Source organism: Mauremys reevesii, linkage group 11 (assembly GCF_016161935.1).
Source record: "Mauremys reevesii isolate NIE-2019 linkage group 11, ASM1616193v1, whole genome shotgun sequence".
Classification (NCBI taxonomy): domain Eukaryota; kingdom Metazoa; phylum Chordata; order Testudines; family Geoemydidae; genus Mauremys; species Mauremys reevesii.
The window spans coordinates 43015063-43029605 of NC_052633.1; the positions used below are offsets into that span (position 1 = coordinate 43015063).

Here is a 14543-nt window from a genome sequence, read left to right on the forward strand (position 1 = left end):
CGAACAACCTGATAAAAGGAAGGTCATTTACGGTCTTGAGTTAGAGTCACAACAGACAGAGGAAACAAGCAACAAAGTCACAGGCTAGTTGTGGTCAATTCATATTATCATAAATAAGATCACTTACAGAAGCTAATATCAGATTTGTGAATATATTTAAAGAAAATGCATTTAACTTACTCTACATTCTTTGTCCACTCTGGAGGGTTACTCATGGTCATAAATACACAGTTGGTCAAAATAGTGCACATAATAAGCATGCTGAACAATGTAGATTATAGTCAAGGAACATACATCAGAAAAATCTCATCATAACAAGAGTATTACATGAAGATCAACATTTAAGCAAATTTTCATTATCAGGAACTATTAATCCCTTCACTACTCTGTTGATGCTCAGGGAAAAAGCCCTAAATATCTCAGAATTTTCTTAGTTGTTGCTTTACAGATAAAAGAATAATCAGCCATTGAAATAAAAAAGTCTGACATAAAGAAAACTGAAGTTTTATAAAGAGATGATAGATGATTTTTTTAAGTGACTTGAGAAGGGATGGACTGTAGTCCAATGGGATAATGCAACAATCTTTCAAGTCTGAAGATATGGACATAAATCTGATTTAGCTCATTAGTGCCAAACAGTTAAATTGATAGTTTCTCCCCAATATTGCTATGCTTCTCAAAATCACTACATAATTTGGCACATTTTGCTGTCCCTGTTCAGGGCTAGAATATTACATATGTTGCAAGGCAGGCCTATAAGACACTGGAAGAGAACACAGAGAAATTTGTCCCATACTTCAGGGAGAAGCATGAATGACACCCGCTTGTGCTATATTTGGCTTTGATTATAATGTTAAAAGATTTTGGACCAAATTCTGTCCTCACTAATTCTGATCCAGAGTAAACACTGAAGCAAATCCAAAATCACTATATTAACTTTGATGGAGATGCTCTGGATTTACCCCATTCACTCTCAAGAGGGATAAAACACACCACAGCCCAATAAACATTAAAGTACACCAAAATGAAAAACATACAGACATATGATATATAAAATGGCCACAGGGTGGCACCAAAACCTACAAAATGTTAAGAACATTTGTATTTTAGAGACTGAGAACAGCTTTAGCCTGTGGGTGGCTATGACTAAAAACAGAGGTGCAGATGGTACTCCTGCTCAGGAATACCAGCATAAGGGAAAGCAAACACTATGATGTTCCCCTCATGGAGTTTCCTCTGCAACCTTTTGATAAGCAGTGAGGGAGTGAGGTTTCCAACAATACACTTCCTTCTCCCAAGACAGAAGCTTAGGGTCTAGCTTCTAAATTACCCCTCCTTCTCTACTCCAGCCCTGTCACAGGATAGCTGGTCCCTGTGAATAGCAGGTGGGCCATTGGGCTATACCTGGGGCAACAAAATACTGTCGAAGGACAAGAAGAAGGGGAGAGATAGGTGGGATAGGGTAGGCTAGGCTAGGCTGTGTCTAGGGCTAGAAGCAGAACCAACTCCTGTGGTGGGGTCCTGGGAGCAAGGGGCCAGGTGTTCAGGAAGCCTTGGAGCTGCTGTCACAGAAGAATAACAGAGCTGACTGAATAAGGAAGCTGGCCAGGACTGGGAAGCTGCAGGAAGCAGGTTTACCAAAGACCCCCGGGAGGGAATGCTGTGAAACCCTAGGACAAAGGTTAAGCTCAGGGAGTGGTTTGTTTTGTTTGTTTGGTTTTGTATAGATAATAAACCCACTTAAAGGAGACTGGGTGTGACAGTGAATACTTGCAAGCTGGAGAGAAGCCCTGCCAAGTCACAAACCTCATGCACTCTCCTCCAGACCCCAATCCCTCTCCCCCCACCAACGAATTGCCAGACTCACAGAGAGCCTTCTGCTGAGTTTGGAGAAAGATGAGCAACGCTGTTCCAGAGGCAACTGACTCCACCACACTTTCTGCATGAGATATCTACTCTATGCATGGATACTAATGGCACAATCAGTTCCTCTCTTATCTAATAATCATAAAATAATGATGGCTATTAACCCAGTCATGCAAAACCACTTTGTGTTAGAGCACTGAGTTAAAACATTAAACTTAATATAAGAATTGAAGTTTTTTTTTAAACAATTAACTTTTTTAATTCATTTAGCTAAAATTCCACTTACCAAGCAGCTACAAAATAATCTCAGCTATGTTGCTATCAGGTAATTATTTCATGACTAGAACATACTGTGGTTAACGAAAGGATGACTGACAGTGTTATAACTCCAACCATAATTCTGATGTCATAGTTCCCATCTTTCCACCCACTTTCCTTAGAATCAAATTGTAAATGTAGAAATAAAATGCATAATAATGCCCTTGTCTGTGGTTTGCTTAGCAATAGAAAATTCTAAAAATATAAATATCCAAAGGAACAGTGTGCACAATATATGGTTTTAAAGAAAACCTTGAAAGAGTTATTAGAAACAAGCACATAGCACATGAATGCATCAAATAATTAGGATAAGGAGGACACGTAGCATATAGGTAACTAGTCTATAGTTTCACTTTCCTACAAATAATATGTATCATTGGCTCCTGTTCTGTGCGATGTCTCAGTATGCAATCCACCTGGTAAGATCACATCCACCAGGGAAATCTGTTTAAAACATGGAGACTGAAGGATGTGTAAAGAGGTCAGTAAGTACCTTTATTTTAATTCCCCCCATATTAAAGGTTTTACAAGGCTTTGCAATATAAATAATAAAATAAAGAACAGAATAGAATAGCAACTACAAAATCACAATCTGTAGAGTACTTTCTTATTGCAACATTTTATATTTCAGCCCTCCGAACCATCATGCCAAGGTAGCACATAGCACCTCTTTCAAATCATTCTGCTAGTTTGCAATATTTGAAAGATCCCTTCTTCTCAGAATACTGTTTGCTGTGATACCACAGAAATTCAAATTTGAAAGGAGGAGAAGACAAGGGGCAGCAACTCTGAGGAGTTTTTCAACTAATCTAAAATCATGTATTCTAAGAATTTTATACATTAATATATTGCACAGGGCTTACAAATGGTTTTTATAGAAATGCTTCCTAAAAGCTGCATGCCTCTACCATATTGCTGCTCCTGAGAAGTGTCTCACCATCAGAGCAGAATGGAGCAATAACAGGAGCATGTCTTTCCCACACTGTAGGACATGTGCTCACCCAATTTTTTCATATGGTGTGATCCCAACTACCCCCACCAAGATCAGCTCCATGATCCAGGAGAATTCCATAGCGGGTGGAGGGGTGTGATATTACCAGCACAGTATTTAGTTACCTTACAGCCTGGAATGGGAGTACAAAAACTAGACACTGAGGGATCTTACAGTACTTTAAAATAATTGACAATAGTACCTCTTGTTTTTGAACACATTGAAGTTATTGAAGTTACTAGGTTTGTTATGCCAATTGCATTTCAGCTTTAATAAAAGACTGTCCTTTTAAAATCATGTGACCATCTCCAAATATACAGAACATGACTCTGAGAAAAAATGCGAGTAATGCTATGCACATGCTTCAGGGCTCTGATGAAATAGAGGACTCAAGTTTAACTCTATAAGGTTCAATCTTGCAAAACCATTGAGCACTTTTCTTACTACCTTGAGTAGAGCCACTGATGTCAATGCACTCACTACTCAAGGTAGTGTTTGCAGGATCAGATCCATAGTTACTACTAGATTCATATGATTTATGTTTATCATCGAAGTGAGACAGAGTCATATATTGCATTACTATCATTCAGTTTTGAGGTTCTCTGTCCACTAGTCAGAATGCGCATGAGCTACTCGAAGATTAAAATTAAAGTACGTCCAGAAATACAAGTACATAAAATGGCAATGGTTACCAGAAGAAACACAATGATAAAAATACATATAGGACTGGTAATTTATAATAAAACTCAGAATTTCAAGGAACCCCATATTAACCTACTCTACTACAGTTGTGATCTGAATCAGAAAATGAAAAGGGGTAGAGAAATATTTTCTGCAGCTGTTTATGCAAGCTAAAACTGGGGATCAAAGATTACATTTTTTTTAATGCAAAGTGTCACTTAAGAATTGTAAAACATTTTAAGCAACATACCTGGAACATGTGAAAAAAATTACTGGAGAGGGAAAGTAAAATAAGTGGGTAATACCAGAGATGGAAGGAGAAAAAATAAGGAAGGTGTGGTAAGGGGAAAAGAAGAGGGAGAGGATTTGGCTGTATGGCTTCTGATCTCACCAGAACAGCTGCAGAAACGAGAGAAAGGGGAGGAGGAGAGAAGAGAGAAAGAAAGCAGCAGAAAGAGGATGGAAAGAGCATTGTGGATCTTACCTGTCCTGGGATGGCCTACCAACTAATGATTTAAATACCAAAATAAAAGCAGCATTTTGTTCATTAATATTTTGAACCAACCACTTCAAAAAGGATATGAATGTACCAAAATTTTAATAGCTATTTTTCTAAGAGGATTGAAGGGAGTTAACATGTACACGGCAGAGGTGGCACTGAATCGGAAGATTGCCTTCCCTCTATTCAATACTATAAAAGTCTGAAAAAGAAAACAAAATGAAAAATTGTATTTAGAAAATATGTACAGTGTGGATTCTCATACTCTGCATCGCTTGTGCTTCATCATTATTTACAATTAGCTGAATTCTGCTCTCATTTACACCTCTGCAGACTCAACATCTTCATGTGTAGGTCACCTAACATGCTGGACAGCCTCCAACTGAATTTCTACAAGTAGAATTGTATGAAAACATTTCAACAGCGTTATTTAGAAAACACAAATATTCTATGTCTTATTGGACAGAGGACAAAGTGAGCTCTAAGTGTACACACCATTTGTGTACTGGACCGGCTTCCCCAGGCAGCGATTTAAAAGGGGCCAGGGGCTCCCGGCAGCAGCTGGAACCCTGGTCCCTTTAAATCACCACCAGTGACCCTGGCAGCCACCGCTACCCCGGGGGCTCCGGCAGCAGGACTTGGGGCTCTGGCAGAGATTTAAAGGGCCTGGGGCTCTGCTGCGGTAGCCACGGCTGGGAGCCCCTGGCCCTTTAAATCACTGCTGGAGCCTCGCCGCTGCTACCCTAGGCAACGGGGCTCGGATGGCAATTTAAAGGGCCCTGGGCCCTTTAAATCTCCACCAAAGCCCTGAGCCCTGGGGAAGTGGCGGCATCTGGGAACCCCAAGGGCTCTGTCGGCAATGTAAAGGGCCCGAGACTCCACTGCGGTAGCAGCAGCTGGGAGCCCTGGACCCTTTAAATCACCACCGGAGACCCTGGCTGCCACCGCTACCCCAGGGGCTCCGGCAGCAGGGCTCGGGTGGCGATGTACAGGGCCAGGAGCGATAGCGGTGGCCAAGCCACTGGCCCTTTAAATCGTCGCCTGAGCCCCACAGCCCAAGCCCCAGGGTAGGAGCAGCAGTCAGGAGCCCCCAGGGCTCCGTCGGCAATTTAAAGGGCCAGGGGCTCTGCTGCGGTAGCAGCGGCCGGGAGCCCCAAGCCCTTTAAATTACTGCCATAGCCCCTGGCCGCTGCTGCTACCCCAGGGCTCCAGCAGCAGGGCTTGGACAGTGATTTAAAGGGCTGGGCTCTGCTGCAGTAGCCGCGGCTGGAGCCCCGGGCCCTTTAAATGGCCCTGAGCCCCAAGTCTCCCAGCTGCCTCCGCAGCTGGTAGCTCTGGCTGTGATTTAAAGGGCCCGGAGCTCTAAAGGCCCCGCCTCTTCCTGTTGAGGCCATGCCCCCCTGCTCAGGACTCCAGTGTACCAGTAAGCCTTTAAGTTACTTTCACCCCTGTTGGTGCGTATCTTATAACACATATTAAGATATGCTAAACATAATTTTTATACATTCATTAAAACTTCAAAATTCCCTACACCAGGTATCAGCAGTAATTCTGGTATCCATATAAGGAAATAGTGGGGTGGAGTGATAAACACCGATGGCCTGATTTTTCAAAGGTGTTTTGTAAACCTTATATCCCATCAAAATAAATGGAATGGAAGATGCTCAGAACCCTTGAAAAAGAGGCCTTGAGCTTTTAAAAGCCACGCACTGAATGGACATGATATGGCATGTTCAGATTTTCCTCTCACGCATAAAGTTAAATTTTTTTCACTAAAAAAGTAGAACTAACATTTGTTATTCTTTTTTATATTTAGCATGAGGCTTTTTTGGCCATGAATACATCTACCTTTCATATTTAATGATTTAAAAGCTTATCTGTGCTTCCTAATTAACACACAGAATTCAGTGAAGATTTGTATTTCAATTCCTACCCACTGCTTCAGTAATAGGTTATATATTTTGATTGTGTTAAAATGGCATTTATAAATGGAACAGCTTTGAATGAAAATCTTTTCTTAAAACCAGAGAAGCCAAGGCTCAACCTTTTATTCAATGTACCTTATACACCTAAGACTCTCAAACATTTATATTCCACATACACATGGAGCCAACCTCTGCTCAGGCAAGCTCAGAGGTGGGAGAGGCTTGAGCTGCTTTCCTCCCCATGGAGAAGAAAGCTATAATGTGAATGTTTGTGCTCCTTGACTGTAACAGGGACTTCTTTGCACTGCAGGCAGCACTGGACATATCAAAAGGGACATAAGCCAGTAGGATTGCCAGTGACCCCACTGCATCAGCAAGGAGAGGAGGGCAGCACATAAGGAGGGCATGCTATATTTTATGTACAGGTATAGTAAGTTCTGCTGCTGTATCCCTGGAGGCATAGTACTGCCCTCCACCAGAATGAATACTACAACTTTTTAACCACACACTGATTGTCACCCCCTGCCCTCTGCTGACTCCCAGAACCACATTTTAGTCCTTAAGGAGGCTTTATTTTGGTCCTCAGTACACTTGGAATTTCATTTGCTTTTCACCACACTTTTGCCCCTTTCTCTCCTTGTTTCCCTTGGAACTTCATCCCTTTATTTCAGGAAATTCTGGCTGAAATCCTGAGGTCCTCACACGTTTTCTACTGCCCAGACAAATTCTTACTGAAGCCATCATTTGTGTGATGCAGGCTCATTGACACACATTTATGAAATGAAAATGGAGCCTAATCTAAACGTACAAAACTCAAGAAAAATCAGTGAAAATTTATGAGAAATTCTGATCATAATGTATAAGCTTGTAAAGCATTTAAACCACCATACTTCAGAAAAATAACATGGTCTGCAACATTACTATCACACTGCCAATTTTGAAACTGTTTTATCAATCAGAAGAAAGAGGCTATCCCATTTTCAGTATTAATAGTAATAATTACTTTTCTGATATCTAATTCACGATGATTTTGATGCTAAGTTTCAGATCTCCAGCAGTGAGTCCTACATCACTATTACTGGAGAACTGAGGGGGAAAAAACCCTAGCAGCTGGACCCAAATCCTGCTTGCCTTACTCTCAGACTTCAATAGGACTAGTTACTTGCGTAAGGCAAGCAGAATATGATCCTAAATCAAACAACTTCATTTTCAAATATAACTCTAAGTTTAGCCACAGCATGAACTGTTTGTCAGTATGTGAACTTTCAGAACACAACATTGAGCAAATAAAGACATATATTTCTTCATAAGGCTTCTATCTGTCTTAAGCTCATCTCATTATGATATTGCTGTGGTTTCAGAACTGAAAATGATTGATGGGGATGATGTATTTCCTTGGTTTGCTCAGCTAATGCATCACTCTTAATAGTAGTTGGTTTTTTGTTTTTGTTTTTAGAGAGTACTGGTTGATTCTCAAGGGGAATATATTTCCACATACAGCAAAAAATCCTGAACACAGAAAATTCCATGAATTTCAGCTAGCAGAGTTTCCTCTGGCTTATCCTGGGATGGGGCAGGTTTTTCTGTTTTTGGAGTAGGTACAGTGCAAAGTCCAAAACTTGAAGATCTGGGACATCAGAGGAAACCAGGGCAATCTGCACAAAGGCCTGGTATTTCTGTTCTTCTCTGCCTGGCTCCAATGGGATTATGCCAAAATTTTACCTTTCCATATTTCCATTAAAAATGGCATATTTCAATAAAATATTTTTAAAGAGTATAATAAAAGTTTTTTTATGTTATGGGTACTCCAGCAAGGAGCCCTACCTCTTCCCATATTTCCCTACCTCTTTGACTGCAAGCTCTCCTTTGAACTCTTTATTACAGTAACCTGATTCTGGATAAGGAATATGCTTCAAAGACTAACAGTCCTTCACCCAAATGATCTAGGAAGAAGATACAATGTCTCTGAGATTACGGGGTGAGGAGGAATGCATTAGGAGCACACTGATATACTGTCATCTCTGCCTAACTCCTCACCCCTGACAACCCAAGTAATGAGAGAATAGATCAGGAATAAAACCTACAGTTTTCCACATAATAGTGAAGAAAATGAGCAAGAGGGCCATTCAAGGCAGCTTTTCAGTGGGTTTCATAATGAAAACACTGACATCCTTAAATGATGATTTCACATACAGTTACCATTAGAGTGAAATGCCAAGTATATTATAATAAAGCTAACAGTGTATCACAATACCCAAACCAGGGCCCTGACCCTGCAAACACATTTTACTGCATGCAGTGCCAATGAAGTCAACCATTGGAGCACTACATCTGGGTTGGGCCCAAAGTAGTGGAAAAAAGGGAGTCCTGCAGAGGGCCTATAGTATTTTAATACTCTTAATCTCTAACAGAAACATGTTAACTGCAGTCTTAAGAAACACTCACTTTTTTATTGATATAATATGGGTCCAGATCCTCCAAGGGCTCAGACACCATTCCTGGAGGTATGTCGCCGTAAATAAATGGCAGTGTCTTTCCTGCCTCCAGGTCACTGTTTGGTTTTGGTCCATTTTCATCATCATCATCTTTACGTTCTTTTTTAGACTTCTTAGCTTTTTCTTCAGCAATACGTTGTTCGATAGCTGCAAGTGACTCTCTTGTGAAATAGTGGAAGCTGTCAGGTCCTGGTGGTACCAGCACTGACTGTGCCATCTTTTCATCCTGCACCTCTTAATTACCGTTTAGCCTCACACATAAAAAAGTGCTAAAAATATAAAAACACAGCAAAATATTAGACCACCACCACACAAGCAATTTAAATGGATACACCTTCATATCACTGTCTGTAGGGCAATTTATTAAATAGGGTACTTATATGAGAACAGTGTGTTGTGAAATTGATCCATTCATTCATTTTTCTTTCAAGATAGGGCATTTAACTTTTCATTTGGTCTCTTTAGATGTCTGGAAAAGTAGCAACCCTTTAAAAAATTAGTTTAAAATTAATGTATTGCTTATGAAAAGTGATGAATTGGCAGCTATAATGACTGTATACATTAATTTTAAAAATAAGTAGAAAAATTGTTTCTTTTTTTCCTCCCTCCCCTCGAAAATGTTATGACTATGCTAATGAATGAGATAGTTACTGGGTAGTATAAAGGGATTTTTCTCACACTCACTGAAATAAATTAACAGTTAAAAAAGTGTTTATTATGTGGTGTTGGGTGGGAGCATCCAGCACAATTGCCCTTTTAACACTACCACCATGAAAGGTCTTATGTCAGACCAATCCTCCCTCTGTGAGGAGGTGTGGACGTGGCTTCCTCAGGATCCCATCATTGACACTGAAAGCATCAGCCAGAGGAATGCTTGATAGAGTGTGAGGTGCTCCCTCTTTTCAGGGACAAGCATGTTGGCTTCACAGATTAGGCAGCAAGGAACCAGGTTTAGGTACCTGAACATAAATCCCCTCCCTGGTAACCTATCATGTGCTGAAAGAATTTCTGTGTTAAATCAAAATAGGTCTTTGCTACTAAACATTCTTAGACCTTTTATTATCCGTTGCTATCTTTAAATTGTGTATATTTTGCATAATCTTCAGAACTGAGAGCAGAACCATCTTCTTTTAAGGCCACTTTATACTTCTGCCAGAAATGACAAATGGAAAATATTTCCAATGCAGAGATACTATGATCTGAAATCATGAATGTAATCTGTGCATTTGATAATTTTCCCAAGATTTTTTTATCTGAATGGGCAAATTATATTATCCATGTAATAAAACAGCAAATGTAATAAAAGATTAACAGCTTCAGTGCCCGATGATATAGCAATTATCAACTTAAAATGATGCAACAACCTGAATTTTCCTGCACACTCTGTTTTTTTATTTCCCTACTAAGTACACATAGGCTTGTCCGACTCTACCACAGCTGCAGCAACTTCATGTTTTCAGAGCTATCTGAACAGAAGCTAACACCATGTCTAATTCTCCATTCTTCCATCCTCACCATACACACACACACACACAGGCATGCTGCAACGTATGCAGGTACATCTGTGAAACGTGCTTTCCTATTGCAGTCAAATTCACCTGGTGCATCCTATTATGGATGTTTTGTAGAAAATTGCTGTTGGAACACATGTACAGTTTGGTGGCAGCAGAAGGGTTAATTATGAAAATGAAAGTGGTCCTACTGCAAAATCCTTACATATTTTATTGTTAATAATAGAAAAAGACAGAATCCTCTCTAAACACTATAGGTGACAATTACAAAAATGCATTACCAGTATAGAATCTTGCACCTGTGTGGATTTGGAACGACATCATGAAGAATGCAGCTAAAATTCCATCACGCCTTTTTTTTTTTTAATTCTCCTTCAACAGACCACACCTAACTTCCTGCTAAAGGATCCTGGTTATTGAAGTAAAAACTGGCATTTCCTGCGCAAGAGACTACTAGCTGCTGTAATTGTAACAACCATTAGATGGCATTCATATACGATCAGAAGACATTTCTGTAAGAAACCAACTGCAGAATTCAACTAGAAACTTTGGATACTCAAATACTTGCTTAACCTGAGGCTTTTGCACTGAAACTCTGGCTTTTACAGAATCTCTCCAATTGTCACGACTCTCTAAACTCATGCAACATCAGTTGATGCTGAGGTCACAGATATTAACAGTGTGAAAATTACACTGGTAGTCTAGATTAATTTAAAGTATGGGATACATTATTTTTGCAATATAAATGAATTAGATTTATTTGGTGTCTTTTCAATACAAGCAGCAGAGAAATGCAGCCCTTGGATGCAAGTTGCGGGTAGAGGGTGGCAGGTATGGGAGCTCAGTACTGCCCTGAATCTGTGCTCAGGAATGCAGCCAGGATTTACAGTGCCCAAAACAAGATACAGAAGCAGGAACCTCAGAAACTCGACCCCGAGGCAGCCCACTGAGTCTCTTTGGGCCCCACTCCAAATGCTACCTTATGGAATGGAGAAGGGAGGAGTAAGGAAACTATGAGGCACAGGAAAAGCTCACTCCTGTGGCCTTGACAGGACGGATTAAGGAGGGAGGGAAGCATGAGGTCACATTGCAGCTTTAGGGGAGGAGGATTATGAGACAGAGCCCCAGATTCAGAAGAGATGCCACTCTAGGGGAGAGGGTACAGAGGCTCCAGCAAGAGCCATTTCCTCAGGTAGCAGGGAGGAAAGGAGAGAAAGGTATCCAGAGTTTCAGGAGGAGGAGTGGAAGAAAAATAGCTGTCTGATTTTTCATTGTGGTCCAGAGCCCAAAAGGAGCCACTGCGGTAACTCATGCACTGGGTGCAATCTCATCATCAGAATATTAGGTGACAAAATAAAATCTCAGAGGGGTCAAGGCTGTGTCATTGTTCAGCACAGCAGTGCCCAGAACAAGGGAAGCTGTCTAGCTTGGCAAGGCTCGATGTGCAGGAGTGGTAGCGGCATACCACCCCAAGCTTAAGACAAATGCTTTAGGTGTCCCCCAGCAGCAGCCCTGTGTATGCTAGGTCTCAACAAATAACAACGTAGTTGTCTTGATTATTTCACTTTGCTTTAGACTAACCAATAATCCTTTAGTTTTTCTTTAAATACATAATTTAAACCATGCAAATATACAATTCAAATAGTAACTATCCATAAATACAGTTAATATGCTCAATTCAAAGACATCACACATTAAATACTTTAAGTCGTGAGATTTCTACTATAGCGTCTAATGTCATGTGGATTATATGCATATAATACATAGATATGTGTATGTATACATAAAAGCTCAAATAAACCAAATACCTCAAAAGCTTGCCTAATCCACACAGTTTGGGTAAGAAGTCTGATTCCATCATTATTGTAATGTAAGATAAGCACCACAAAACTAAGCAGGAATGCTATTCTCCCTCTGCAAGGCCATCCTGTATCCCGAAGAACAAAACAACACACATGTACAGAAAGGAGTGATATATATACAATGAAGACATAAGAAAAAAGGACCAAGGGACACACAGAAGAAGAAAATAGTGAGAGCAAGTAAAAGGACACAGAAATAACAAAAAAGATGAAAAAATACATTTGCAAGACAAGAAAGAGGATGACCTAAAGCCTTGATCCTGCAGATGACAAGAAAAACAGTGGAGAATACTCACAGCAGTAAATACTGGTCTCTGATGATTGGATAATAGACTTTAAAAAGTGTGGACATTATATTACTAGTTAATTTGCAAAAGTTGCATAAAAAAGTTGAGATGTGTGATTTTTATTATACTAATGTACAGACCTGAGATTCTATGGCACCTCAACCCAATCTGTAATATCTGCATGCATATGCTGAAACAGGGGCAGTGGAGAGAGAGAAGAAGCAGTGGCAAAGTGTGAAGTGAAAGGGCACTGTGGAGTGGACATGAGGGCAGCAAGTACAAGCCAATGTATGCTGCACTACAGAGAACTATATACCTATAGGGAGTAGAGTACATTAGTACAGCCTGGATGTGACAAAGATAGGGATGACCATTGGAAGAGCTGTATCTGAAAATAATGGACTGACTCTCCAGAGAAGCTGGAGATGGTAATTGCCACTTAAAAAAAATCTTGATTGAGTTTATAAGTAACAATACCTAAGATAGATAAGATCAGCAACAAACAAATGTAGACCTCTATCAAACAAAAAAAAATACAATATAACCTACATGTACACATTTTTAAGTATACATAAAACCACACAAAATGTTAATGGAGAATGAAAAGTAGCTATGATAAGATAATAGCCAGTCTTGATCGCTGTCTCAACATAGGCCTCCAGGTCAAAGGAGCAGCCAATGATGAACTCCATGAACATCTGTCTCACGAATGATATCTACCCATATTCCCTAAAAAATGGGCATTTCACATGCAAACATCTGAAAATGTCCTTAGAATGCTTTGTCTTAACCACAAACATCACTTCTGTTTTGTCTTTTACTCATTCAGAGAAAAAATCATCCCTGTGCTAAGGGCCCACACAAGAGGCAGAATTTAAGCGGAGCATAAGTGATGCTCAGAGCCTTGTGTAGGAGCTCTGCACTGGGGTGAATTTAACCCTCTGACAAGGTAGATCTGAGAGAACCATATCATTCTTTTTCTGACATTCTAGGAGCATTCTTCACTCCAGCTAAATTAATCCTGGTTAATAAACCCCCAAGAAAAACAAATTACCAGCTTTTCCCTCAGGGACAGCTAAAAAATAACTATGTCCATTAAATGTAAAAGTGGAGAATTTAAATGCACAATTCAGCAAATTCGAAAATCAACGTTCCTCTGAGCACAGCAGCCATGTTGCACATAAATTGTAATTCTTACTACCTACTGTGCTGTACTATTTCTCATGCACAATTTTTTCTATATTATTAGATACAAATATGAAGCATGTTCAAGGATCCTAGAGTATGTGCTATTCTGTGCATGCTATACAGAGTCAATTAAAGTAATTTATATGTAAAGTATAAAATAAACCATATGTTTAAAATGGAATTTCTTCTGTCTTTATTTTTTTTAAGACAAAATATTTTACTCTTCTGGACTTTGAAGCTTAGATGGCTTCAGAAAATTGGCAAATGTAATTAATTAATCTAAGTTTTTGGTACAATGGCACAGCCATTTCCCATATGTTAGGAGGGCCACATGAGAGCTCCTCTCTTTTTCAAACCTTAAAAACCATGTAGCTAACACGGAACATCACACTGGGGCTCCCCCTGACAACTTTACAAAATATGCAGTAGATCTACCTCTAGGGTCTCAGCAACAGTTCCTGTGTTTCCACTAGCTTTGACCTGCGCACTTTATAAACAGCCAGATTGCAACCCCTCTTACTCACATATTTGATTGATGGCGCAACAAAGTGAGGGCATTACAATCTGGCCCAATGTGCACAGCTGCCCTTCATAGCCCCTTTATACCTTCAGTACACTTTTGATTAAACAGCTAAGTTAACCCCACACATGCATATGCAGTACAGCCTTCATTAGCCAGGCATTTGTAAAGCTTAGAAACATTTTCTGAGCAAAATATACTGTACATATATAGTGTGATATTTTGAAAGGGTCAAAACTTGGTCAAATCAAAACCATATATCATCAGAGCATGCTAAGAAACTTCTCCCCAATGAAGGGTATTTCCATGAGATCCATGAGATCCCAGCAGTGGACTGTGTGAGAGAATGCATAACATTTGGCAGCCCTGCCTAAGGGAGAGAGGTTGGAAGCTGGGAAGC

The 14543-nt window shown here is 40.0% G+C and overlaps 1 protein-coding gene across 8 annotated transcripts in view; it reads right to left on the reverse strand.

Moving 5' to 3' along the window:
- The window catches only part of SCN2A (sodium voltage-gated channel alpha subunit 2), a 127547-nt gene that overhangs the window by 90640 nt on the left and 22364 nt on the right, over positions 1-14543 (reverse strand). For 7 of the 8 annotated variants that reach the window (XM_039495645.1, XM_039495641.1, XM_039495643.1 and 4 more), the window contains exons 2-4: positions 8726-9044; positions 4439-4557; positions 181-270 (exon numbers count right to left, since the gene is read on the reverse strand). In XM_039495645.1, the coding sequence (XP_039351579.1) occupies positions 181-270; positions 4439-4557; positions 8726-8992 (476 nt within the window). In that variant the 5' untranslated portion in view covers positions 8993-9044. Of the gene's footprint in view, positions 1-180; positions 271-4438; positions 4558-8725; positions 9045-14543 lie in introns of those variants that run through there. The other variant, XM_039495646.1, reaches the window with a different exon arrangement.